Genomic DNA, 27,236 nt, shown 5'->3' with positions numbered 1-27,236 from the left:
AATCTCAAGTATTTAGGTCAGGAAGGGACACCTGGGGCTGAGTCCTCCCTCTCCTCTGCCCTGCAATTCTCCTGCCATCACCCACGACCCCCATTCCCGCCCACCGGTGGGGCGATCCAGCCAGCGACAGCCAAACTTCACGATGCAACATCCACGGGGTCCGATTTTCTTTCCAGCTTTCGTTAGAAACCAGCTTCGGGTCCGCAGCAGCACCGTGGGCGGGAAAAAGCAAAAGCGCTGCTCCAGGTGTAGGCGTCAGGAATCCCCCTTAGGGTCTGTCATCCTCCCGTCCCTGGGGGCTCTTGGCCTCTGAGGCGCGACCAGCTGAGCTCGCCCAGCAACCAGGCCCTCTCTCCCGCCCCTCTGCGTCTAAAACTCTCTAGGGGTTGCAGGTTCAGCTTTTCTTAGAGACGGCAACTCCGAGTTCAGGTTGGCTGGGAAAACTGAGGCAGGACTGGGGATTCTGGGTGAGGGGTCTGAAGCTGGCCGCAGACTTTCTCCCTGGAACTGGGACAGCACCTTCCGAAAGCCCAATGCGGTGCATGCCGCTCCAAGAAACCGCTGGGGTTCGCGCGGTCCTCTAGGGGAGAGCGAAGCGCCGCCCATGCGGCTGGGAAACCTCAAGGGTGGCTGGCTGTGGGTGGGGCTGTGGGTGGGGTCCTGACAGAGGGCAGGGCCAACCTGGGCTACCGGGTGTGCCCGCCTAGCCCTGCACAGCAGAGGTAGAGGTGGTGGCCCTCGCCTGTGGCTCCCGTTCTGCTTGCGCTCGACCTCGTGGCCATGGAGGGACCCCAGGAGCTTCTGAGTGGGAAGCTCCGTCTCTGCTTCACCCCCGCTGCTCGGACTAGCCTCCTGCTGCTCAGGCTCAACGACGCGGCGATGCGGGCGCTGCAAGAGTGTCAGCGACAACAGGTGCGGCCGGCCCCGGGCCCCATCGTCCCTAGCCCCTACCCCTTTGGGACCTCGGGCCTCAGCCGGCGACCCTGGCGAAGGAACCTGGGGACGGGGAATGGCATCCGTAGGCTCCGGCCTCCCCACCTTTACAAGCGAAGCCCACGAGGCAGGTCCCTCGGGCACCCGACGCTGGATCCTGGGGCCGCCGCTTCACCTGCGCTCAGCTCGCGTCTGTGCTCTCCCCGCAGGTTCGACCAGTGATCGCTTTCCAAGGCAACCGAGGGGTAAATGCGGGCCTGGGGGGCGTGCAGGAGGTGGGGTGCCGGGAGAACAGACGTGGGCTTCGCGAGGGTATGGTCAAGAAGGGAGGGTGAGAACAGTCACGATCTGAGGAAGTTATGAGAACTGAACCCCGAGTGGGGTGAAGGTGCTGCTGGGGTTGTGGTCCCACAGGAGGCTGCGGTTGAGGAAACTGTGCCCTCTCAGCCTTCTGGGGAACTCAGGCGCAGCTGCACCTGGTGTGCTAACGAGACCCCGTGGGACCCATCTTCAGTCATAGGCTGGGCTGAAGGAGGGATAGCATTGGCAGGAGGGGGAGGGGCTGACTTCATGGGGCTCATGGCTTCTTTTTCACCCACAGTATCTGAGGTTCCCAGGCCCTGGCTGGTCCTGCCTCTTCTCCTTGATAGTGTCCCAGTGTGGCCAGGAGGGCCCTGGTGGTGGCTTGGACCTTGTGTGCCAACGCCTAGGCAGGTAAGGGGAAGCAGGTAGCAGGTAAGAAAGAGTTTGTGGAAAGTCCAGGAGGGGGATGTCCAAAGGTGCTTAAAAGTTCTCTACCCTCCTGGGTTTTTTCCACCACCCCTTTCCAGATCTGGCCCTAACCGCCTCCACTGCCTGGGCCCACTCAGGGAGCGCCTCACTATTTGGGCAGCCATGGATTCTATCCCAGCCCCATCTTCGGTTCAGGGACACAACCTGATTGAAGATGCCAGAGATCCTGCGAGTTGGCAGAACATAGGAGACTATTCTGAAGGAGAGACAGGTTCACTGCCAAAGATGGCACTAGATGAGGTGAGAAAACTGCAGGGAGTTGGGATAAGGTGGGGAAAAGCCTGAAGCCTAGGGAGCCAAGTGCCCCTGCCACTTTCCCCACCAGGTGCCAGATCCACTGGCAAGCAGCCCAGGACAGTCACTCCCAGGATCCTCAAGGAAACACATGGCACAGTGGGAAGTGAGGTACTTGGGGCAGGGTGGGACTAACGTAGGAAGCCCTGGTATTGTCTTCCTCTCTAATCTCCACCCTAAATGTTGTAATAAGAGATCTAGTCCTACCTCCTACCCCAGTCTTCATCTCTCCCCATTCTCTCTTCAAATATCCTAGGAACCAGACCCATCTTCCAAACAGAGGGCCTGATCAGGCACTGCCTTCCTCTGCTAGCCAGAAACACCTGGACAAAGTAAGTTGTAATAGCAAGGGTTTTTCAGAGAGCTTTGTCCAATCAGGCTAAAATTTAAAAATATGGAGCCTTCATTGTGAGGCTCCCAAAGCTCCTTATATAGAAGGAATTTTCAAGAGAAGGGCAGAATAGGAGGCTCCTGGCTTACTGTTTATGTGACAAAGACTTCCCCAACAGAAGCGTCCAGCACCTGCATGCACTATAGAACTAAAAGAAAAGAGGCTCAGAACTCTGCCTTTAGCTCCAAGTCCCCTACAAGTGCTGCCCAGTCAGGACCTACAAGAGGGAGAAGACTGGCAGCAAGATCAAGATGAAGACATGGGCCCCCGGTTGGAGCACAGTCCCTCAGTTCAAGCAGGTGAGTTAATGAGAGGAGGGTAAAACTGCCATAGTGGGGTAAAAAGCCTAAATCACCTTTGTGTCTTCTTGCTTTCTTCCTAGACTCTGAATCCCCAAGCCCTGAAGAAGTACCAGATTACCTCCTGTGAGTCCCCTGCCATTTCCAGTTTTATCACGCCTTGTGCATATGAGATATTAAGATAAACTTCCTGGGAGCTGGGAGCTTTTGGGGGCAATGAAATTGAAGGTAACAAGTCTCTGCTCCTGGCAGGCAATACAGGGCCATCCACACTGCAGAGCAGCAACATGCTTATGAGCAAGACTTTGAGACAGATTATGCTGAATACCGCATCCTGCATGCTCGTGTTGGGGCTGCAAGCCAAAAGTTCATAGAGTTGGGAGCAGAGATCAAGCGAGTTCAGAGAGGAACTCCAGAACACAAGGTAAGGAGTAGACCCAGGCTGGCTTTCCAGCTCTATTAGCCATAAACTCCCTGCTAACTGCCCATAAGGCTGTGTTTGTTCAGCAACTAAACAAAGTGACAAGCAAGCCTGTTTTGAGAGAAAAATTAGTCTGTATCTTTTGGTAGAATGAGAAGGGAAGTTAACTTCCTTCCCTTAAGAGAACTGGAGCTTTTTTCTCAAGGTTAAACTTGGTGCTAGCATTTTCTTTGTTACAGGTGCTGGAAGAAAAGATAGTCCAGGAATATAAAAAGTTCAGGAAGGTAAGACAAGGTCTGGGAATGGTAGCAAAAAGATAGAAATGGTGGATTTTTTTTTTTTTGACACGGATACTTTTTCTCGGCAGCGGTACCCAGGTTACAGGGAAGAAAAGCGTCGCTGTGAGTACCTGCATCAGAAATTGTCCCACATTAAAGGTCTCATCCTGGAGTTTGAGGAAAAGAACAGGGGCAGCTGAAGCTGTCAGAGGGCTCTTGACCCCTCTGCCCAGTGAGATATGAAGGAACAAAGCAGCTATAAACTAAATAGAGTGCAACTGTCTTATTGTTCTTATTGCTGAGTCCATGGTGGCAAGTAGGAGAGCTGCTCTCCGTTCTTCAGCTTTGATTTTCATTGTTGCTATGTTTTTTTAGGGTATGGGCAATGGGCACAGTGCCAAGCTTCCACAGCTGTACCCAGGAGACTAGGAAACGTAGCAGAGGTTTGGCTTCTTCACCTTTAGTTCAGCCAAGTCATTTTCAAATCCTGAGAAATTATACCATTTCCAGGACAAGATACCTTGAGGACATTAGAAGTTAGCATGGTAGCCTCCCTAAAGAAACAATAATGAGAACCTTTGGTAACAGAGCTAAAGGAACTTGTAATACACCTGGATATAATGAGTAACAGCTTGTAATACACTTGTAATACACCTGGATATAATGAGTAACGGGTGTTACCCATGTACTGAAAGTGAATTATTTTACAAATATGGCCAAAAAAATAAAACTGATTGCCTCTGTCTCCTTTGTACAAGTTTATATCCTTTCCTTAAATCTCCTAAGCCAGGGGCCGGCCTGGTGGCGCAAGTGGTTAAGCGCGCGCACTCTGCTGTGGCAGCCCGGGGTTTGCCGGTTTGGATCCTGGGCGCACACCAACCCACCGCTTAGCAAGCCATGCTGTGGCGGTGTCCCATATAAAGTAGAGGAAGATGGGCATGGATGTTAGCCCAGGGCCAGTCTTCCTCAGCAAAAAAGAGGATTGGCATCCGATGTTAGCTCAGGGCTGGTCTTCCTCACAAAAAAAATAAACTCCCTAAAATTAAAAAACAAAATTCCTCTAAGGCAGTGGTTCTTACCACTGGCTGTATATCTGAACCACTTCTGGGACTTTCTGAAAAATTAGATCCCCAGCCCAGATCTTATGAATTAGAATCTCCAAAATTATGGTTAGGCATCTTTACTTCTTGAAAGCACTATGGATGATTCTGATACATGTTTTGCTATAAGGTTCTACCAAATCCATCTTAAGAACCCATCTTATAATTGACAACTAGAGATTACAGTAGTAATAAAGTTCTCCTTTTCTAAACATTGAGTTTGAGGATCACCTACAATTAGGGCTCCTGTCTGGAATTATCCAGTGACTGAAAACTGTAACGGTGTATAGGATTTGGATTTACCCACAAAAAGGAAGAGGGAAATGGTTTAATTCATTTCAACAAAACATCACACCAGTCCTATCCTTTTCATTCCTCATTGTTCCAGAAGAAAGTGGATGCTTCACTCACAACCAGGAATGATACTGCCTTTCCCAGTTCCACTGGAGAGGGAAGTTAATGGGCCACACCCTGGGGCTTTAGGGGAGAGGGCTGCACCCAACAGTGTCAGCAATTCCTGAAACAACTTGGATGGAAACCCAACCTGATGCCACACCCACACAGGGAATTTCTGGGCAGAGAATAGCCCTTGGGAGGTAAAAACATGCTCAACTCCATGGCAAGGATAAACAGCAACCCATCTTTAGGGCATGGGCAGGGCCAGAAACAGCCCAACAAGAAAGGTCCCTCACCTGTTCTAATCATCAGGCTAGGAGCCTGGGCAATAAACATGTAAAGACAGAAAGAGAAGAAATTTGGAAAGGATCTACAGGTGATAACTGCAGACCCAGTTAGTTGGTCTACAGCTGTACTGAGCAATATGGTAGCCACTAGGCCTAATTCTGACTATTTAACGAAAATTTAAAATGTAGTTCCTGGCCACATTTCAAATGCTCAATATCTACCTATATTAGACAATGAAGATTACAGGACATTTCCATCACTGCAGAAAATTCTACTGGACAGTACTGGTTTAGAGCACCTTTGGTTCCCCATCTCATGGAAAAAAGACAGCTTAAAGGGGGCTCATTTATTGTCACTGTTCCAAATGTACAAAAAAAATTAGAAAATAACCCCCCAACTCAATTCCCCCCACCCTCACAACATTCCCCCCAACACAAATAATTTTTCCCAAAACCACAAACATAAACTGGTTCTGGTATTTCCATAAACAGTGCAGCTAAGAAACAGTTTAGAGAAAATTTAACAGGATTCAGATTATATCCATTCTGTCCTCTCAGCCCTCAGAGGTAACAATCTCATATGAATCTCAGTCCTCCCCAATGGTGTTCCCATCTCTGCTGGAAGAGTCCTTTTACAAAGTGGTATGTTTGGCTGCTTTAGAGATCCTCCTGTGCCTTCTTCTTCTTCTTGGGTTTTTCTTCTTGAATTATAGGGGGGTTTGTAGCCTCTCGCTGTAGATAGCTAATAAAATCACTTAATTCACGTCCACCCTGAAAACAGAAAGATTACTCTGAAAATTTAACATTTTAAAGAACCCTGGATTCTTTCCCCCAATAGGAAGACTTTTGAGTTTGTAAAACCACGTTTGCAACCACATATATTGACCATGAGAGCCGCAAGAGTTTCTAGTTAAATAAACTCAAAGAACTGGATATGTACAAGTGTGTGTGTGTGTATCTGTGGGGAGATGAGACAATGCACTTACTTCATATTTCTTTGGATTTAGCTTCTTGTTGGCTGGAGAGAAGTAGATGGTGGGAAAACTGGGGAAAGAAAAAAAAAAAGAGTTGACTAATTTTAGGTTCCAGAGTAACTCTGACATATACTTTCCCAATAACTGTCTCTGGGAATAACTTCTCTTCATGATTTCTAATCTGATCAGACACTATTCTCCATCAGTGGCTAGGTTACATCCTATCAAAACTCAGGAGGGCCGGCCCTGTGGCTTAGTGGTTAAGTGCGCGTGCTCCGCTACTGGCGGCCCGGGTTCGGATCCTGGGCGCGCAGCAACGCACTGCTTCTCTGGCCATGCTGAAGCCGCGTCCCACATACAGCAACTAGAAGGATGTGCAACTATGACATACAACTATCTACTGGGGCTTTGGGGGGGAAAAAAAAAAGGAGGAGGATTGGCAATAAATGTTAGCTCAGAGCCGGTCTTCCTCAGCAGAAAGAGGAGGGTTAGCATGGATTTTAGCTCAGGGCTCATCTTCCTCACCAAAAAAAAAAACAAAAAAAAAAAAAAACCACTCAGGAATATGAGAGTTCACAAAATCTCTGGCAGTCATGTGGGCCCATGCTGCAGAACTCTACGCCAGGAAGGCATCAGTGGGTCTGTGTTCAACTGGAACATGAGGACTCCCCAAACCACGCCCAATAAAGAAATCATTTGCAAGCTTATTTTTTCCTATCAATTTCCTAGACACTTTTATTAGCTTTTAATCTACTTACCCTCTGACTTCATATGGAGAAGGCACATCATTGGCTGTGGCATCCATCTTGGCTATGACAATATTTGGGTCTTTTCTGAGCTGTTAAGAAAAAGGTAAGATCTTTAAATTTCAAGTTTTTGGTGACCAAGGGACATTGAGTCAATTCAGAACCTAAACCAATATCATTTTTAAACACCTGGATAAGTCTTGCTGCTCAGAAGGGAAAAGTAGTGACATCTGCACTTAGTATCTAACCTTCCACAAGCTTCCCTTTTCTCCCTTGGTTCCTATATATTAAGACTCTATATACAGCCACCTTCAAATTACCTGGCCTAAATAAGACATTATAATGGCTAAGCCAAGTGTTTTAAGATGAAGGAACATAATGGATTCACATAAGCCATTACGAAAATTAAAAAGCCTGGATACTTTTAACCATAATCTAAACTGAGTCTGAGGAGTGGAAAGTTAAAGCAGGTATCTGAGGCACTGCACAGCTAGAGACACTAGGGGGCAGTCAGGAGAAAGTGAGCAAACAGTAAAAAGTTGGAAAAAAATCTACCAGTATTTACATACTGAACTAATTAGGGTAACTCATTAGCCAATGCTGAATATGTGTGTAAACTTCCCAACTCAAATTTTATCTTCAGAATATGGTTCAGACTTACCTTCTCTCCTAGTTCTTTATACTTAGGCTCCAGATTCTTACAGTGACCACACCAAGGAGCATAAAATTCAATCAGCACATCTTTATTTTCATCATTCACTATTTCATCAAAATTCTCTGCTACCACTACCTGGAAAACACAGAAGATTCTCTAGTTGGTAAGGCAAATTGAAGAATAAATTCATGAGTTATATTCATTTCTGGACCCCTTCCCTCTCAAATTTGATGTGTTGCCACTGAAAATATGTCATTGAAACCCAAACTGCATTTACAAACTATATTCAAGATGTTGCCATTCTCCAGAAACCAACTCATTCCCATGTCTGTCACCTGTCAAACTAATGTTCAGGAAGTCACAGGAAACAAGTGCTACCCAACTCTTCCTTAAAATAATCTCAGAGCAACCATCTTAAAACTCTTCTTAGAGGTTAGCTTGCTCTATCCCGAAGAGTAATCTAGCCCTAATATAAATATCATCAGAAAATTCTATGAAGGTTTTATACTGTTGCCCCTAATGAGCATCATGAGCTCTGCCAATATTTATTTTATGACTCAGGGAGGTGAGGACAAACAAAACCACGACAGGGAACAAGGTCTTCACTTAGACCCAGCATTTTTAGAATAAAGAAATAAGGAGAGTCAATTATATCTCAATAAAAAAGCTGGGGGCAGACGGAGTGAGGGGAGGCAACTGCATAGAGGCTTTGGTGAGGCTGTGAGCACCACACCTTTACAGGCCCGTCATTGCTCTCTGGGATGGGCTCAGACTTGAGATATCTCTTCAGGTTGCCATCAAAGTAATCCTGCAGGAATCTCTCAAGAGCCTTGCCATCACGCCTGGAATTAGAAAGACAAGCGTCAGATTATTAATTTACTCTCACCATTGAGGGAAGTAAAAGCAGTTTCTTAGGATAGTTTCTACATATTTTGGCTTCAATTTCAAGGCTAGAAAGAAATCAGAAGCTAAAAAAAACAGGGGACTTTTATATCTCAATATGCAGAACTACTGGCTGAACAAGAAACCAACCACCTCCTTGTATTTCTAGTGTTTTTGTGGATTAGAATGGTCAGAGAAGAAAACATTCATTTTCTGGAAACTCCTTCTGCAAAAGAATCAGGTCTTATTCTGTTAGTCTGGAGAATACTGCCTACTTATGGTTTCTTGTTTTAATGATTTGCTCACAAGGAAGATTTTCTCGTCTTGATCTCCCAAAGTCTCAGAAGGTAAAGGTCAAATTGTCTGAGATTTTAAGATCTTTCCAATTCCCTGAGTTTACTTTAGGCCAATGTGGTATTCCAAGAAGAAAAGACATTCTGTAGGGATGGGAGGGGGTTGGATTGGTCTAAAACTACATCAATCTCAAAGAGACTGTTCAATATTCTCTGTCTACTGTTTCTTTCTTTCTTTCTTTTTTGCTGGGAAAGATTTGCCCTGAGCTAACATCTTTTACCAATCTTCCTCTGTTTTTTTTTTCCTCTCAAAGCCCCAGTACATGGTTATAGGTCCTTCCAGTTCTTCTATGTGAGCTGCCGCCACAGCATGGCTACTGACAGATGAGTGGTGTGGGTCCGCGCCTGGGCTGCCAAAGCAGAGCATGCCAAACTTTAACCACTAGGCCATCAGGGCTGGCTCTCTGTCTACTATTTCTAATGGCAGGGTGGAAACAATCATGTAAGAATTCCAAGCTGCCACCCTTTTGTTAGTTTTCAGAATTTATTAAGGATTATGATCCTTAAACTACCTATAATTAAATTGAGAAAAATGATAGTCATAGTCTAGACTAGAAGACCTATCTTCCCATTCCAATATTCTTCTTTATAAATCCTCAGTAGTGTAAAAGGCTTTAATAGTTTCCTTGCAGAATGAAATCCCAAACCCACGCTAACTTGTAACTCACGAGAACTCCTCCTGCATGACAAACTTCTCTCCTTTTGCAGTTCTGATGGCAACAACAGGAAGCTCTCCAGCAGTGCTTTCCAAGCCAAAATCAGAAAGTTCATGGCTAAAGGTTTTGCGGCTAGCTACAGCAAAGCTGAGTTTGTTTCCAGCATCCAGGAATTTCTTTGCCACCATCATCACTCTGTGGGAAATGAGATATTTATGCCAAGACTACACTCGGGTGGTAAAGCACTTCTGAAACCCAGAAGCAAGAAGCTAGAAAGCAAAGACTAAGTTTTATAGTTCATGTAGCCCCCTGGAATCAGTCTGAACTTGTGTTCTTGGGCACTCACACAGGATTATGGTATGCTCCAATGTCTTACTAAACTTCACTGCCAAACTGGTGGTACCCAATCAAATAGTCCATTCCTACCGAATCTTGCTATATTATATAACCGTAAAATATTGCAGGCATACTGACTGATCTGAAAAGAAAATTTATAAGGATAAAATGCACTGAGAGTCTCAATGGGCAAGTAGGCACAATGTTTCAAAGTACACTTTAGATCACATTTGCATCTTTTACTAGGAAGTTAGGAATCAGTTGTGTCACAAGGCACCTATGGAAGATATGCCCAATAGACTCCGGAAATAGTTTATGTTATTTGGCCTTATGGCTTCAAATGTAGTTTTGGGGAGCCAAATGTTTCCATTCTTATCTGCTCTCACATCACTATTTACACATTGGGTAAAACTATTTACGAAGGGGAAAAATGATTCTTATCACCTGTTTCTCCAGTAGTTGGAACCTTTCGCATTCTTTTCATAGTCCACATCATAGTAAGCTATAAGTAAGTCCTTGCCCTGTATCAAATCTTTATTGTCTTCTGTCATGTGAGGGCAGATACCAAAACTGAAATGAAATAAAACAGCAAATTTGGCAGGTTTATAGCTATATTATGGAATTATCACAAAGTAACTGATATCACTTATAAAGGATAGAAATTTTCAACAAATAGGTTAAGTATTGAGCTATATACCTTACAGGACCACAATAGGAGTTCCAGGGCCTACACATTACTGCTTTAATATAAACTTCAACTATTATCATTACAATCCCTTGAATGAGGCTACTTAGTCCCAAACATGGCTCTGCTTAATAACTGAGGTAAACAAACTAAAATGAAGCCAAGAAATCCCAAACAAGGTATAAAGAGGTACTCACATGTTTTCCTGGATAAACTTTTTAATCTTGCCACTGGTCATTTTCTGTTCTGTATATGCCACAGTCTTGTCCTCAAACTTGTTTATCAGATGTGAAGGACGAAACAAAGTGATACCCCTTAAAAAAACAAAAAATTTTTAGTAGGTAGACAGCAGAAGACCCGTCTTCCATCTCTTATTTAAAGCTCAGACTATCTACTCTTGCTGCCACTTTTATTATCACCATTTATGCAAATAAGGACTCTTTTCTGCCACCATAGACTTAGCAACATAACTTTCTCATCAACACTAAGGTGCTAACCACCTTAATCTCAAGTGCACTAATTGGGTATGAGGGTTCAATAAACCCTGGGTTGCAAAGTTAAGAGAGCTTGGTTCTAATCCTAGCTCCACTACAAATTTCAAAGACCTTGAGCCAGGTATCAATTTAATCCTCTGGGCTTCAGCTTTTCATCAGTACAAAAGTGGGTTAGAGTAGATGATTAAGTTCCAAACCTTTAAAAACAATAACAAATAGAACCCAACTTACCCCAAAGCCCCAATATATACAGTAAAAGAAAGGAGAACTTGCTCCTCTTGGAAGGCACCTTGTCCTGCCACTCTCCTTGAAAATTCAACTCTCCCACACAGTAAGAAAATCACCTCATTAGACAAAATATCTAAGATTCCCTCCAGCTGTAAAATTCTTTTTTTTTTTTTTGACTACAGTGGAGCCATTTTATTTGTTTATTTATTTATTTATTTTGAGGCAGATCAGCCCTGAGCTAACATCCATGCTAATCCTCCTCTTTTTGCTGAGGAAGACCGGCCCTGAGCTAACATCTATTGCCAATCCTCCTCCTTCCCCCCACCCCCCAAAGCCCCAGTAGATAGTTGTATGTCATAGTCACACATCCTGCTAGTTGCTGTATGTGGGACGCGGCCTCAGCATGGCCGGAGAAGCAGTGCGTCGGTGAGCGCCCGGGATCCGAACCCGGGTCACCAGTAGCAGAGCGCGTGTACTTAACCACTAAGCCACAGGGCCGGCCCCATGTCTAGAATAATTTTTATCCCAACCACCATAACCCGCCTGGAAAAACTTACCTTTCAAGACATACCTCTAGAGTTACCTCCTCCATGAAGTTTTTTCTGATACTACTCCCTACCCCAAAAGAAAAAAATCACTTCCTCCTCTGTACTTCCAGCACACCCTGCATATACTTCTATCATAACACCTATAATGCTTACTTACATTTACATTTTTAAATATATTCACTATCTCTCCCTACGAGATGCCCCTCAAAGGCAGAAACAGTTACCAGCACTTAGCTTAATGCCTACCAAGTGCTCAGTAAACCTTGTGGAAAAACTAGGTATAAAAATCATACAATAGCACTTTGTCCAGAGATTTACAAGAGCATTCAAGTCAGTCACTTACTCTCCATTATCATCATACTTGTTCACCAGAGACTCAACATTGGTGTGTGCAAATCGGTAGTTATCTCTCAAATTGCTGGCTGCTTTTAGAAACTCAGAGTGAGCTTCACTGAATAAATCCTTGAAAAAACCTATATAGAAAATGTCAAACACAAAGAAGAAACAGTAAGTGCCGAGACATATTTAAAACTTGAAAATTCTTCTACTTTTCAAAACCTTTATTCTATTACGGATAAGCAAAGTGAGATAGGTAGCAGGACTGAGTCTGCTTTGCCATGACCACCCAGAATATTTGACAGAAGACTCAGGATGAGAATTCTTCCTCTACCCTTTAAAAAAACATTTTTGAGGGAGCCAAGGGAGAGGATTTGTCAGGGTTCAAGTCTTAATTCTAATTTTTCACAATTGAATAAATTTGGGCAAATTGCTTAACTTCTTAAAATTTCAGGGACTATATCAGGTGTCAAAAGGATTAAATAAGGCAATATATCAAAATAAACTGAAAATTACTTCATTGTATTTTTTTCTACATCTTACTTGTCTTTAGAACTTCAAGTCTAGAAAAGTGACTGAAACATAGGTGTTTATTAAATGTCTGCTTACGGTTAACTCCTTATAAAATATACAGAATCAGTAAAACCCAGACAAGAAGTGACTTTTTTTTTTTAATAATTTTATTTATTTATTTTTTCCCCCAAAGCCCCAGTAGATAGTTGTATGTCATAGCTGCACATCCTTCTAGTTGCTGTATGTGGGACGCGCCTCAGCATGGCCGGAGAAGCGGTGCGTCGGTGTGCGCCCGGGATCCGAACCCGGGCCGCCAGCAGCGGAGCGCACGCACTTAACCGCTAAGCCACGGGGCCGGCCCCCTCTTTATTTTTTTTTGGTGAGGAGATCAGCCCTGTGCTAACATCTGCCAATCCTCCTCTTTTTTTGCTGAGGAAGACTGGCCCTGGGCTAACATCCGTGCCCATCTTCCTCCACTTTATATGGGACGCCGCCACAGCATGGCTTGCCAAGCAGTGCGTCGGTGCGCGCCTGGGATCCGAACAGGTGAACTCCGGGCCGCCGCAGCGGAGCACGCGCACTTAACCGCTTGTGCCAGCGGGCCGGCCCCAAGAAGTGACTTTTATTCAAATTTAAATGATAAAACCATCTTCTACTGCCAGAAAGTTAATTTTATTATAGTACTTAATTAAGAGATTAAGAGAAGCACAAACACAGCTTACATATATAAATTTTTTAGTTAAATCTATTATACATTACATTTAAAACAAAACAAAACAAAGGACACCCAAGATGTAGAATGTTTAACTGGCTCAAGTTATTTTAAGGATAAAATGAGATACTGCAACACCTGACAAAGCAAAGACTGCTATAGAAATATATACAAACCCTAGCAATTTGATCTTAAATTCTAGATTCCCCCACAACTGTGAAAATAGCAGACCCAGGGATTTATTATTTACTTCTATCCTCCCACCTTAAAACTCTATTTTCAGTCTTGACTATCTTATTATTTGAGTTAAATTTCAGAGTTTAAGATAGAAAAAGCTGAAGATATTCCCGTTTTAGTCCCTTTTTTTTTTTTTGTGAGGAAGATCAGCCCTGAGCTAACATCCATGCTAATCCTCCTCTTTTTGCTGAGGAAGACCAGCTCTGAGCTAACATCTATTGCCAATCCTCCTCCTTTTTTCCCCCAAAGCCCCAGTAGATAGTTGTATGTCGTAGGTGCACATCCTTCTAGTTGCTGTATGTGGCACACGGCCTCAGCATGGCCAGAGAGGCAGTGCATTGGTGTGTGCCCGGGATCTGAACCCGGGCCCGCCAGTAGTGGAGTGCATGCACTTAACCGCTAAGCCACGGGACCAGCCCCCATTTTAGTCCTTTAATTGAAATTAAATCTTTACATCTGTAAGAACACAAAGCCATTCAAATAAAACAATTTTTTCCACATTATAGTAATACTGAACTAATTCTGAGTTGTCTTTTCAACTGCCTCCAAGGTTTCCTAAACTCTTTTAACTTTGTTGTTGAATCAGACATAGAGGGTTTTTGAAACCCAGTTGATGATTTTGTGGCATAATCAAATATTTGCTACTTACCCACCACAGAAGCGTCTTTATCACTAATGAAGTTCTCAAATTCTTCCTCAGTTCTGAGAGGAACTGAAGCTGGTCCTGCCTGCTTTTTCAGGTGGCTGACAATTCCATCTTAAAGGACAAGATGAAAGAATATAGCAACATAAATTTATAATTTTTGAGTAGATAATCATTCACAAGATTCTAAGTTCAAAACGGTATACAATGCAAAGTTTTCTTCCTACCCTTGTCCTTAGTTATTCAGTTTCCTTCCTATAGGATAATATTTCAGTTTTTTAAATATTCTTCCAGACATATTGTATGTAAACAAGCAATTACATATTTATTCTTTTCTCCTCAAATGGCAATACACACATATGCTGTCCTGTATTTTGTTTTTGTTATTTAACGTAGTTTAGAGATAATTTATGTCAATATACATAAAGAGCTACCTCAATCGTTTTTATAGCTGCATACTGTTTCATTGTATGGATGTACTATAATTTATTTAACCAGACACAATTGATGGACATGTGTTTCCAATTTCTTGCTGTTATAAATTACTCTGCAATAAACAACCTTGTACTAATGTCTTTTTGCACACAATTGAGTGTATCTGTAGGGTAAATTTCTAGAAGTGAACTCACTGGGTTAAAGACTACATGCATTTATAATTGTTAAACTGATCCCCAAAGAGATTGTACTTATTTATATCCCTACCAGTGATGTATTAAGGTGTTTATAACAGTACAAATTAAACAATGCCTTTGTGCATGTTATTCTCTCTGCCTAGAACACTCTTTCCCCAGATATCCACTTGTCTTCCTTCCTCATCTCCTTTAGGTCTTTACTCAAATGTCATCTTCTTGATGAAGACCTCTCTGACCATCCCATCGTAAACCAAAACCTATTCAACCTCCAACACTCCCTTATCTCCTTTTCTCGCCTTTTCTTTCTCTACAGCACTTTTCACCCATCTAATTAATACACTCTAATCTTATTATTTCTATCTATCTTTCCCCACTACAAAGTAAATTCCAAATGGGTAGAGATTTTTGTCTGTTTTGTCCATTGATTTATACCTAGCTCTAAGAATAATACCCAGCACATAACAAGTACAAGAAACATCCATTTTGCAAATAAACTAAATGAATAAACAAATCCCATATATATATTTTGTGTGTGTGTGAGGAAGATCAGCCCTGAGCTAACATTTGCCAATCCTCCTCTTTTTGCTGAGGAAGACTGGCCCTGGGCTAACATCCGTGCCTATCTTCCTCCACTTTATCTGGGATGCCGTCACAGCATGGCTTGACAAGCAGTGTGTCGGTGCACGACCGGGATCTGAACTGGTGAACCCCGGGCCACCGCAGTGGAGCGTGTACACTTAACCGCTTGCGCCACCGGGCCGGCCCCACAAATCCCTTATTCTCAAGTAGCACAAAGAGTCACTTTGTAGCCTTACATTTTAAAAGCAGAAAATGTGGTGACTCAGCAAGCTTGCATAGGGGTTTAACTATATATAGGTCAAATCATGTCATGTACAGGAACCACCCAAATCACAATATTCTAACGAGGTGAAATGGGCTAGATAAGTAAAAGTTTACAAATAACAACCCCACACAAAAACACAAAAAAATCTTTTCGTCCCTTACACCTAGGCGACAGACGATTATTCTACTTTCTTCTGGGATCCACTGAAACCATTCATAGGCTCAAAATGCTCACAGGCCACACAGAGGCAGTGCTCCTCCTCCACAATATTCTACCCCTTCCACCTCTTTTCTCTTCTAAGTGCTCTAATAATTTGCTAACTGGCTGAGACAGAGTAGAGTACTGTTTAACTCTTTTAACATAATAGAGCCTATTTTGCATTTTTCCTAAGGTAGTTTTTTCCTTCTCTCCATTCATGATTTTTTTTTCTTCTACATGTTTTCTTCAACTCCTCACAGAAGAGGGGTTGTATCAACAGATTAGTTGAAATTGGGTATGAATTGTTTAGTCTTCAAGGGGACTGTTATTACTATATTACAATATAAATTATTATAAAGAACTTCTCCTCAGGGCTATGATGAAAAGTGCTACTTTTCTGAGTATTTAAAATTCTCTAGAAGGTATAATGGGCATGCTGAGTAACCAGTTTAAGTAGGAAGGCAAACAGTATAATCCTTAGAGGAGTACATGAACAAAATAATCCATCCTGAGTAGCCAAACCTCCTAGTCAGATGCTGAGAAATTCTAGAGTTTAAGAAATCTATGTTATAGCCCAAGTGAGAATATTTTGCCTAGTAGCAGTCTGGTTGGATTCACCTACAATTTAGTTAAGACCTGTCCAAGTTCAGAGAAAAACCTATCAATAACTCTAACTGTTAATTCCACCCTAAATTAAACTGATAAAATCCAAATGGTAATGTGAGCTCTTCATTAACGCTTTTAAGCTCAGAAAAAAAAAGATTTTTCCTTTTGTGTTTAGACATATTGAATTTTGAGTGCTGACTAAATGACCTCAGTTGGGCCAAAATATTTATTCATGCATTCAACAAAGAGTTATTGACTATCTGCTATATGTGGAATCTATGTGCTGGGGATAGAGTAATAAACTAAACAAGGTCTCTGCTGTTGGAGCTTACAATATAAGTAAATCTCCAAATAAATAAATACAATAAATCTCCAAATAAGTAAACAATTTAATAAATCAGATAGTAACCAGTGCTATGCAGAGAATTAAGAGGATGATATAAGAAAATGACTGGGTGGCTACCTTAGGTCTGGTGGTTTGGGAAAACCTCTGGGAGGTGAAATTTAAGCCACGAACTGAATGACAAAAAGGAGCAAGCCATGTAAACATGGGAGAAGATCATTTCAGGCTGCGAATACAGCCAGGGAAAGGGGCCTAAGATGAAACAGTCTAGATGACATCAGAGTCAGGCGGCGGTCATGTCATGTAGAGCTTTGTATACGAATTACAATCATACATACTGAAAAAATTCCACATCATCTAAAATGCCCAAACTGAACCCCTTACCTTTTAGCTTTCCATCACAAAAAGGTAAAATACACCCGATTATTTGATAGACTCAGAGTCTATCAAGATAAAACTGTCTTTGCTCATATAAAATACTTTTTCTCATCAATTATGGGCCCTAAAGGATCCAGTCCCCACTAACCTCTCAAACTTCACCTGTCATCCTTGTTGATTATATTCCAGCCACACAGTCTTCACAGCTTGAACACATCAAGCTCAGTTATACCTTTGGGCCTTCTTGTACCTGCTTTCCCTCTGCCTGGGCTGGCCCAGATCTTCTCATGGCTAGCCTCCTCCCTATCATTCAGGTCTCAACTTAAAGGTTACTTCCCTGATCACTCTCATTATGTGATGCTCCCAACACCCATCACTATCACACTATATGGTTTTATTTTTCTCCCTTAATGTCTTATCACTCAATGAATTTATCTTATCCATATATATTATTGACATTTAAAAATTTTTAATTGTGGTAAAATATACATAACATAAAATTTACCAACTTAACCAATTTTAAGTGTACAGTTCTGTGGCATTAAGTACATTCACATTATTGTACGACTGATCTCCAGTACCATTTTCATCTTATAAAACTGAAACTCTAGCCATTAAACAACTCCCCATTCTCACCACCCCATAGGCCCTGAGAACCACCATTCTACTTTCTGTCTCTATGAACTGACTACTGTAGGAACCTCACATAAGTGGAATGACACAGTATTTGTCTTTTTTGTGACTGGCTTATCTCACTTAGTATAATGTCTTCAAGGTTTATCCACGTTGTAGCATGTGTCAGAACTTTAAGGGCTGAATGATATTCCATTGTATTTTATACATATTTTGTATATCCATTTTATCCATTGATAGATGGATGCTTCTATCAACCCAAGTGGGTTGCTTCTACCTTTTTTGCTATTGTGAATAATGAAGCTATAAACATAGGTGTACAAATATCTCTCAAAGACCCTGCTTTTAATTCTTTTGGGTTTACCCAGAAGCAGAATTGGTGGATCACATGGTAATTCTATTTTTAATTTTTTCAGGAACCACTATACTGTTTTCCATAGCGGCTACAGCATTTTACACTCACATCAACAGTGCAAAAGGGTTCCAATTTCTCCGCATCCTCATCAACACGTTATTCTCTGCTTTTTTTTTTTTTTTGATAGTAGCCATTCTAATGGATGTGAGGTGGTTATCTATACATATTTTTAAACTCATTTATTGCCTTTTTCTCTTCATCTCCCAGAATGTAAGGACCACAAGAGTAGGAACCTTGTCTGTTTTGTTTACCAATGAATACTGAGCACTTAGTATATCTAGAATATCTGGCACAGAGTACTCAATAAATATTTGCCAAATGAAAAAATGCCTAGTTGAGGGGCCGGCCCAGCGGTATAGTGGTTAAGTCTGCAGGTTCCGCTTTGGCAGCTCAGAGTTCACAGGTTCCGATCCCAGGCGTGGATCTACACATCGCTCACCAAGCCATGCTGTGGCAGGCATCCCACATATAAAATAGAGAAAGATGGGCACGGATGTTAGCCCAGGGCCAATCTTCCTCAGCAAAAAGAGGAGGATTGGCAACAGATGTTAGCTCAGGGCTAATCTTCCACACCAAAGGCAAAAAAAAAAAAGCGCCTAGTTGACCTTATAACTCAAGTATCTTCTACATTACTTATATAATCTGTTCATTTATAATTTTATTTATTTATTTTTACCCCCCAAAGCCCCAGTAGATAGTTGTATGTCATAGCTGCACATCCTTCCACTTGCTGTACGTGGGACGCGGCCTCAGCATGGCTGGAGAAGTGGTGCGTTGGGGTACACCCGGGATCCGAACCCAGGCCGCCAGCAGCAGAGCGCAAGCACTTAACCCCTAAGCCACAGGGCCAGCCCTAATCTGTTCATTTAGAGAAGTCTTTGTTAGCGACCAAACTGACCTGTTACATGAGGCATTTTTAAGATGTAAAGTATATTCTATAGAAAAATGCCATGTTCCCACTACAAAGAACAGGGTACTTAACAAATTCAGTTTCCAGAATGTAATCCAGGATCCTTACCGGCAGTCCTGGGCCCATCATAAGCACCTGCTTCTTCACCATCTCTAAATATCTTCAGGGTTGGATATCCACTGACTCCATACTTATTACAGGTGTTTGTGTTGGCAGTACAATCAACCTAAAGATTAAAATACACGAACCATTTGTTATCCAATTGCCTGCTGCAGGCTCTTCCTATGTTTCCAAAATATTAAGATTGGTCAAATCATAAAAGGATCAAGTAGTTCTTAACACACATGCCACAGAACATTAGATTTTAAAGGTAGACTGGTGCTGGGCTAGCTATATCAGAACTACTTCAGGAATCCTTTAAAATTTAGATTCCTGGGCCTCATATAAAATGCACAAATGACTATTTAAATTCTGCCCTTGGAGACTCTATTGTCTAAAGCAGTGGTCTACACCTTTTTTCTGCCTCAGAATATGTGAGGGATAAATCACTTAAACTAAAAATGGTGGCTTACTTTGATAATGATTATCATCAAGGGGATGTATGGATGGGTGTACATACCCTTTAGGTGGGGTGGGACACAATTTGATTTGAAAAATCATCTAGAGTTATTAGCAAAGTTATTAATACTTGAATATGCCCCCTGAGCTAGTTTGAATCTGGGCTAAACTATAACATGACAGATCCAGTGAGACCTATCAGGAAGAAGGAAAACAATTTCCATCTATTTAGCCACTTACTCCAAACCAAGCAGTGCTACAGGCATTTTGAATATATTATCTCATTTAATCATCAGAAGATTCTGAGGTATGATCCCAATGCTTTAACATAAACTAAGATTCAGAAAAGTAATGTGTCTATAGTAACACAGGCCATAGCCTCACGAGGAAGGAATTAAATCAGGACTGAACTTATTTCCTATGGCGAGTTGCCAGAGAAACATCAGGATTAAAAGCAATTTCCAAAAACAGTCCTATATATGTATATATTTGAGGCTGGCCGAGATGTGGGCTTTTAGACTGAAGCAACTATGCTTTACTACAGAGTAACGGCAAAATTCTGGAATCAATACCAAGTTTACAGCTGACCAGTTAGTTACATACTTATCAACATCCTCATGTCATTTTCCTATTCCCATCATTGTGACTATCACATGGTAGTTTAGGGAACTCATTTACTCAATGATAATTTTCCTTGAACCTTGACTATTGTACTTCTACTTTCCATATGTGCTCCTTAATTTTTATTTACCATATATTTTACTTCTTTCTTATGCCAATCATTCCTTTAGTTTCACTACTTTTATTAATCTTTTGAAACCATAATTATAACCATAATCCACCTATACTCACCTTTGCTAATGGGACTATGCCTTTTAACCTGGTAGCTGCAGCTTCATACTCAGGGGCAAGCCTCTTGCAGTGTCCACACCTATATAGATACATTTAAAAAAAGCCAAATTCTCAATTTAATCCTACAAGTTTGTTAACTGTTTCTCTAGGAAGAATCTCAAACTATAATACTACTTTTGAACTAGTAGCTGCATCCAAAAGCAAAAACATCACCTGAACAACATCCATTATTGATAAGGTACACCAGAGCTCTTGGAAGGTTAAGGTACTATCTCCAGCCTGAGGATGACTCTGTAGGACTGGTTCAGTCCAGAGCAGCACCTATTTTCTCAATTACAAGTGTAATTGAGAGGCCGGGCAGGTGGCGCAAGCAGTTAAGAGCGTGCGCTCCACTGCCGCGGCCCGGGGTTTGCGGGTTCGCATCCCCCGTGCACACCGACGCACTGCTTGGCAAGCCATGCTGTGGCAGTGTCCCATATAAAGTGGAGGAAAATGGGCACAGATGTTAGCCCAGGGCCAGTCTTCCTCAGCAGAAAAAGAGGAGGATGGGCAGATGTTAACACAGGGCTGGTCTCCTCAAAAAAAAAAAAAAAAATGTGCAACTGAGCCCTGAAAGCTGTAGTCGGAAGTATATTCCACGTTATAGAGGGAAAGGGCTCAAGCCCTACTGACCAACTAGTGAGGATAAAATGAAGGACAAGATAGCAATAATCCCACTCCTGGTAGCATTTCCCAAAGGAAGGTATATTTTTTCTTTAAGAAACCAGCACTGTGGTTCTTAAAAATAGTGACTGAAACCTCATAAGGTCCCAAGTATCATATTAACTCCTTAAGAATCATCATCAAGTACTCTTCCACCATTCCTTCAGTATGACTCTCTAACCAGAAACCCAGTTTGAGGGGGTAGCAGAATGAGGCGCAGAAGGCACTCATTTGTTATACACAGATACTCTAGCAGCCGTTTGCAGGCTTTCCTCCTCTTAGTTGAGTTTCAGCACAGCATTAGAATGAAATATTTAAGAGGGCAAGCCTGATTTTTACAGCTACACAGCTCATCTGGCTATAAGAACTGATGAGGATAAAACAATATGTCAATTAGAATATTCTCCCAGAGGGCCATTAGAAACACCTGCTCCTCTGCCCAGAAAGTCCTAACAGTCCCATAGGCACACTGTATATACAATGGGGGGGGGGGGGAGATACTCTTCCTTATCCGTGTACAGCTAGCACCAGCTGTATATCATCTCTTCAAAAGCCAATGGGTTGCAGAGGGATTACTCTGAGACAGGTGAGTAGTTCTGTACCCTCCCCGCAGACAGCAAAAATAGAATTAGAAAACGAAAGGAAGGAAACACGGAAGAAATTTGAGCTGATGTATTTCATAGCCAACAGCCTCAAAATTTATTTTATTAAGTGATAGATGGATAAGTAACTTGGAAATATTTTGCCCCTAAAACCTGTTTAAAACAGAGGACTATAGGGGTCGGCCCGGTGGCGCAAGCGGTTAAGTGCGCATGCTCCGATGTGGCGGCCCGAGGTTCGCAGGTTTGGATCCTGGGCGCCTGCACCAACGCACTGCTTGTCAAGCCATGCTGTGGCGACGTCCCATATAAAGTAGAGGAAGATGGGCACGGATGTGAACTCAGGGCCACTCTTCCGAAGGCAAAAAAAAACAACAGAGGACTATAAGAGCTTATATTCTTCAAGGTCTTTAGAAGTCCTACTCAAAAATAATCATTAGAAAGCTTAAATGAAGGAACAGCGATATAAAAAAGACCGTAGGGGCTGGCCCAGTGGCATAGTGGTTAAGTTTGTGCACTCCACTTCGGCAGCCTGGGGTTCACGGGTTCAGATCCCAGGTGTGGACCTATGCACTGCTTATCAAGCCATGCTGTGGCAGGCGTCCCACATATAAAGTAGAGGAAGATGGGCACAGATGTTAGCAATCTTCCTCAGCAAGAAGAGGAGGACTGGCAACAGATGTTAGCACAGGGCCAAGCTTCCTCACCAAAAAAAAAAAAAAAAAAAAGACAGTAATATTAGATGTTGCTTAGGGTCATATACATATTTACTAAAAGTATAAAATGACCAAACGACAAACACCAAATTCAGGATGGGGGAGTACATAAGATGGGGAAGGGGTACACAGAGGGCTTCAACTGTACTGGCTTTATTTTTTAGACTGGGTGGGGAATAAATGGTATTCCTTACACTGTATTTTACAGATGCACAGTTTACCATATCTGAAATGGGGATGTGCCTTGCAATCATGTCATAGTTCAATGGTAGCATTTCTTTCTTTGTGAGACAGAAAACGATGGTTCCTCTTACAATCAGTGGCATCTCAGATACATCTGAAATATGGTATTATTTATTATATCCTCTGTATTCCTTTTTTTGTGTGTGTGAGAGGAAGATCAGCCCTGAGCTAACATCCATGCCAATCCTCCTCTTTTTGCTGAGGAAGACCGGCTCTGAGCTAACATCTATTGCCACTCCTCCACCATTTTTTTTCCCCCAAAGCCCCAGTAGATAGTTGTATGTCATAGCTGCACATCCTTCTAGTTGCTGTACATGGGACGCGGCCTCAGCACAGCCGGACAAGCGGTGCATGCCCGGAATCCGAACTGGGCCGCCAGTAGCGGAACGCGCGCACTTAACCGCTAACCCACAGGGCTGGCCCCCTCTGTATTCCTTTAATATTGCAAAATGAATTAAAAATTTGTGTACTTGGGTTGTAACAAAAATACAGAAGTTACAATTAATTTAATATAATAAAATAACCAATTCATCTGAAAAATCCAGGCTTTTGGGAACATAAGAAGAGTTCAAAGGTTAAAAAAGAATGTATATTAAAGGGGAGTAATGGGCCGGCCCCATGGCTTAGCGGTTAAGTGCGCGCGCTCCACTGCTGGCGGCCCGGGTTCGGATCCTGGGCGCGCACCGACGCACTGCTTTTCCGGCCATGCTGAGGCCGCGTCCCACATACAGCAACTAGAAGGCTGTGCAACTATGACATACAACTATCTACTGGGGCTTTGAGGGGAAAAAATAAATAATTGAAAAATTTAAAAAAATAAAGGGGAGTAAGAATCGGATCTGGGCCTTTAAGAATTTAAGGCTTCAGACAGGATAGGGTAGGGTATTTCAGACAAGTGAAATAGAGCAAGGTAACATTACTAGTGAGAACGACGCATTCAGAGAACTGTGAGGGGCTTTTTGTTGTTGTCGTTAAGAGATAACAGATGTGCCAAGCGTATTAAGACTATATCAGTCAGCAATATATAGGACTGACAGGAAGGGGGAAAGTAGAGATAAGAATAAAGCCACCTAGAAGATAATATATTTCACATGGCAGATAATGAAAGCTTGGATCAGAGTGGCAGCAATGAGAATAAAGAAGAAAAGAGAGATTTCTGTTGACTATGTAGTAATTGTCAAGAAGGCTGAGGCAAGAGACTTAAGAATAGTTTTACCTCAACTATCTTAAAACATATGAAGAGGAAAAATAGTATTAAATAATTAGTCCAGACCAGTGGATCTCAACCCAGATTTATATAAAAAATATCCATGGAACATTAAAAAAAAAAAAAGAATTGCATGCCTGGGCCCTACCCTGGGACTGGCTGAATGATTCCTCCAGGAATCCAGGAGGGAACCAGGGGTGTAGGGGTGTGTGTGTAAGTGGCAGGATTGGGACAGAAAAGCATTGCCCTAAGCATTGGCAATATCCTTCAGTTCATCAAATGCCCAAAGGGAGGACCTGTTCAAGGAGTTCCAATGAGGTTGGAGGAGACTGCCCTCTTCAAATTCACCAGGAATGGAACTCAGGTCAAGTTTGAAGGTGAACATCAAGATTAACCACTACTTCTTTCACCCACTCCTACATAATATTAAAACACAAATAATCCCATCCACCTTCCAGGGATGACACCTAGCAGTTAATAATGAATCCCAACATATACCTACCCAACAATAATTACTTCATCTCCGCAATGTGTCAAATGCTATTTTAGCCTCCGACAGAAAAATTGATATAGTCCTTTCCCTAAAGGAATACCAGTCTGGCAGGGATGACAGTATTATTAGGTCCCAACGGAGAGGAGAGAGCAACCAGTTAGTTGTCCAAGGAAGGAAGAAGTAACTTTTGAGCTAAATCTTGTTGAAAAGATGGGGGAGGGAGGGGGATTCCAAGTAAAGGAATCAATATGTATAAAAAGAAATATTAAATATTCCATTTTATACTATCTATCCGTACAGTCTTTTTCCATACTCTAGAAACACTGTATATCAAATATTATTATTTACTATTACTGTCCTAGAGGACAGGGCACAAATCTACAACATAAATAGATGCTGAGGACTTAAAACTTACCTAACAATGATCAATAAATTTTCAGAAATTATCAATAAATTTTCAGAAGTTATCACAAACATTAAACTAGTGCTATTTATTTCCCCAGAGAAATTCAGATACTCCTATGTTTACAAATTACATAGATGATTAAAACTCCACAATGAAAATACTAGTCTACAAACTCAACTGCAAAGAAATCTTTCACTTTCACTTGCAAAATGAAAGTGGAAAAAATACCCTGAAACAAATGAGAAAAAGAACTTGCTCAACATAGGTCCATTTCACTCTTGATAACGATTCTTTAACTGTTCCTATCTAACTTGTGAGTTAGTACTCCTGATCTGTACAAAAGAATACAGCAGTCAGAAAATATTTCCAGCTGAAGTATTAATAAATAAAAATAGTTGAATGTGAAGAAATAAGGACATCATCACCAGGAGACTTCCTTGATTCCAAACTACTCATTCAGAAAACTGAGCCTTCTTGCCCACATTGTGGAGGATGACCTTACCTTCTAGACTAATTAAAAGCAGACACCACAGGAGAGATCCACACAATTTGGGGGATATGTAGTTTTTAGGGAAGCTCATGCAACGACTTAAAGTAGGAAAGAACACCTTCAGTTGAAAAAAATAAAATCTCCTTTAAACCAACAGTCTAGTAGCCCACAATACTCCAGCAATTCACTTCATGTTGACCCCTGTAGTCACAGAAGCACCATCTAGTTTTGATACAACTCCATACAGCCATTCTAACTACAGTGACATCCCCTCAAAATTAACAGCATGGTTATGTGATTGTGAAGAGATGTTTCTAAGTCAGAATGTCAGCTCTAGAGATGCATAAAGATCACCTATGATGTGTAATCAGTACTGCCAGTTAGCCACAGGAATGCCCTGGGTGCAAAATCTGTCACAAGCTGAAAACAAAACTTGTTGCCTCTAGCACATCCTTCTGGTTCAGGTGGTCTTCACTACAGAACTTCTAGTGTAACCCTCAACAAGTCAGCTGAGCCCCTGCAGAGTGAAGAGAAGAGTTAGAAGCAAGTGGAAGTTAACTTTGTTTTACTGATACTTTTGAATACAAATAGATTTTGACCAAGGGTCACTGTGGCAGGAGGAGAAAAATTAAGTATTGTAATTAGCATGGATATACTGAGCTATCCCAAGCGTTAAGATAACCATTGTTTGCTGTGGTAAAGATTTTGGGGTTTAAAAAAACACTCAAGTTTACTGGGCCAGAAGTCCTATTTGCTGTATATCCCCCTCCCCCACCTTTTTATTTCAGGTTAGTTCTATTCTGAGGAATTTACATCCTTGTTCAGCTAAATCACCCTGAGTATTTCTCCAACACTGGTTACTTTCTCATTGGAGTCTTTTCTGGCATTTTTTCAGAAATCCTAATTAAAACTGACAATTTAGACAGATTCTGACGGAATTACTCTTGTTCACCTACTCTTTTTGATGGGATTCTACTGGGCTGAGAAGTGATCAGCTTAACGGAGAAAGTGTGCACCACGCGATAGACAAAATAATTGCCTGCCTCAAGAAAGCACTTATGCCCATTCTGCAGCCACTGAGTGACCTTGGCTAGAAACCAATGGCTGCGGGGCGTGGGGCAAGAAGAAAGGAAGTACCCTGGGGGCCCGCGGCCTCTGCACTTGGTGAAACGTTCGCTTCCAGTATAAAGCCTTAGGACGCCTCCTCGTCTGTAGAATAGAGTACATTAACACTGACTCACCCAGAAACCGTGAAGATACCAATCGAAAGGGGGTAGGGGGGTATTAAACCCTCTGCAAAAAGGAAGTGCCGCAAGAGCACCAAGGTAAGGATGTGGCCCTGCGCGAGAGAGCCTTCGGGTTTTCCTTCCCGGGTCTCGCTCCTAGGCGATCAGCACCGACTTCTCCGCTCTCAGCGAGGTAGCCTGGCTCCCCGGGGATGGGACATCTGCCGGCCGCAGCCGGGCCCGCTGGAATGGTGGAGAGCACCAACGCTGCGTAGGCCCAACCGTTCCCGCGCCTTCGCCCCCGGCCCAGCACGGCCCTTCCTCGCCCGCCCCGGCTTAGTGGCCTCACCAGGGGGCGAAGAACTCGACGAGCATGAGGCCCGCAGAGCCTGTGTCAGAGATGCGACTCTCGAAGTTGTCGTCCGTGAGTTCCAACACGTCGGAGGCAGCGGCGAGGCGGGCCGCGGCGAGGAGCAGCGCCACGCCCGGGAACAGCGCTAGGCGGCGGAGGCGCATGGCGGCGAGGTGAGGTGGGGGCGGCCAGGAGGGTCGGGGCTCGGCGGGGACTGCAGAGGCCGGGCCGGCGACCACGCACG

At 42.7% G+C, this 27,236-nt stretch overlaps 2 protein-coding genes across 3 annotated transcripts; one reads left to right on the top strand and one right to left on the bottom strand.

Annotated features, from left to right (window-relative positions):
• Window positions 1-711: 711 nt before the first annotated feature.
• On the top strand, window positions 712-4,037 carry ELL3 (elongation factor for RNA polymerase II 3). 2 transcript variants are annotated; one of them, XM_058541447.1, is made up of 12 exons: window positions 712-912; window positions 1,143-1,178; window positions 1,535-1,647; window positions 1,764-1,965; window positions 2,051-2,130; window positions 2,276-2,351; window positions 2,529-2,709; window positions 2,793-2,835; window positions 2,962-3,133; window positions 3,370-3,414; window positions 3,498-3,531; window positions 3,784-4,037. In XM_058541447.1, the coding sequence occupies exons 1-12, from the start codon at window positions 781-783 to the stop codon at window positions 3,870-3,872; spliced, it is 1,203 nt and encodes a 400-aa protein (XP_058397430.1). In that variant the 5' UTR covers window positions 712-780; the 3' UTR covers window positions 3,873-4,037. The 2 variants fall into 2 exon arrangements, with proteins under 2 accessions (XP_058397430.1, XP_058397431.1); XM_058541448.1 differs by having other exon boundaries at window positions 3,498-3,873.
• A 783-nt stretch (window positions 4,038-4,820) lies between these two features.
• PDIA3 (protein disulfide isomerase family A member 3) lies at window positions 4,821-27,235 on the bottom strand. Its single transcript, XM_058541443.1, has 13 exons — window positions 26,990-27,235; window positions 20,559-20,637; window positions 19,257-19,374; window positions 14,196-14,303; window positions 12,092-12,221; window positions 10,676-10,792; window positions 10,238-10,363; window positions 9,470-9,652; window positions 8,300-8,408; window positions 7,573-7,701; window positions 6,924-7,003; window positions 6,178-6,235; window positions 4,821-5,962 (listed from the first exon to the last, which is right to left on the bottom strand). Exons 1-13 carry the CDS (start codon window positions 27,154-27,156, stop codon window positions 5,849-5,851), a joined length of 1,518 nt encoding a protein of 505 aa, XP_058397426.1. The 5' UTR covers window positions 27,157-27,235; the 3' UTR covers window positions 4,821-5,848.
• Between the last annotated feature and the right edge of the window lies 1 nt (window position 27,236).

Source organism: Diceros bicornis, chromosome 5 (genome assembly GCF_020826845.1).
Source record: "Diceros bicornis minor isolate mBicDic1 chromosome 5, mDicBic1.mat.cur, whole genome shotgun sequence".
In the NCBI taxonomy this organism is placed as follows: domain Eukaryota; kingdom Metazoa; phylum Chordata; class Mammalia; order Perissodactyla; family Rhinocerotidae; genus Diceros; species Diceros bicornis.
The sequence above is the reverse complement of the archived record's forward strand: the minus strand, read 5'-3'. Positions and strand labels throughout refer to the sequence as shown.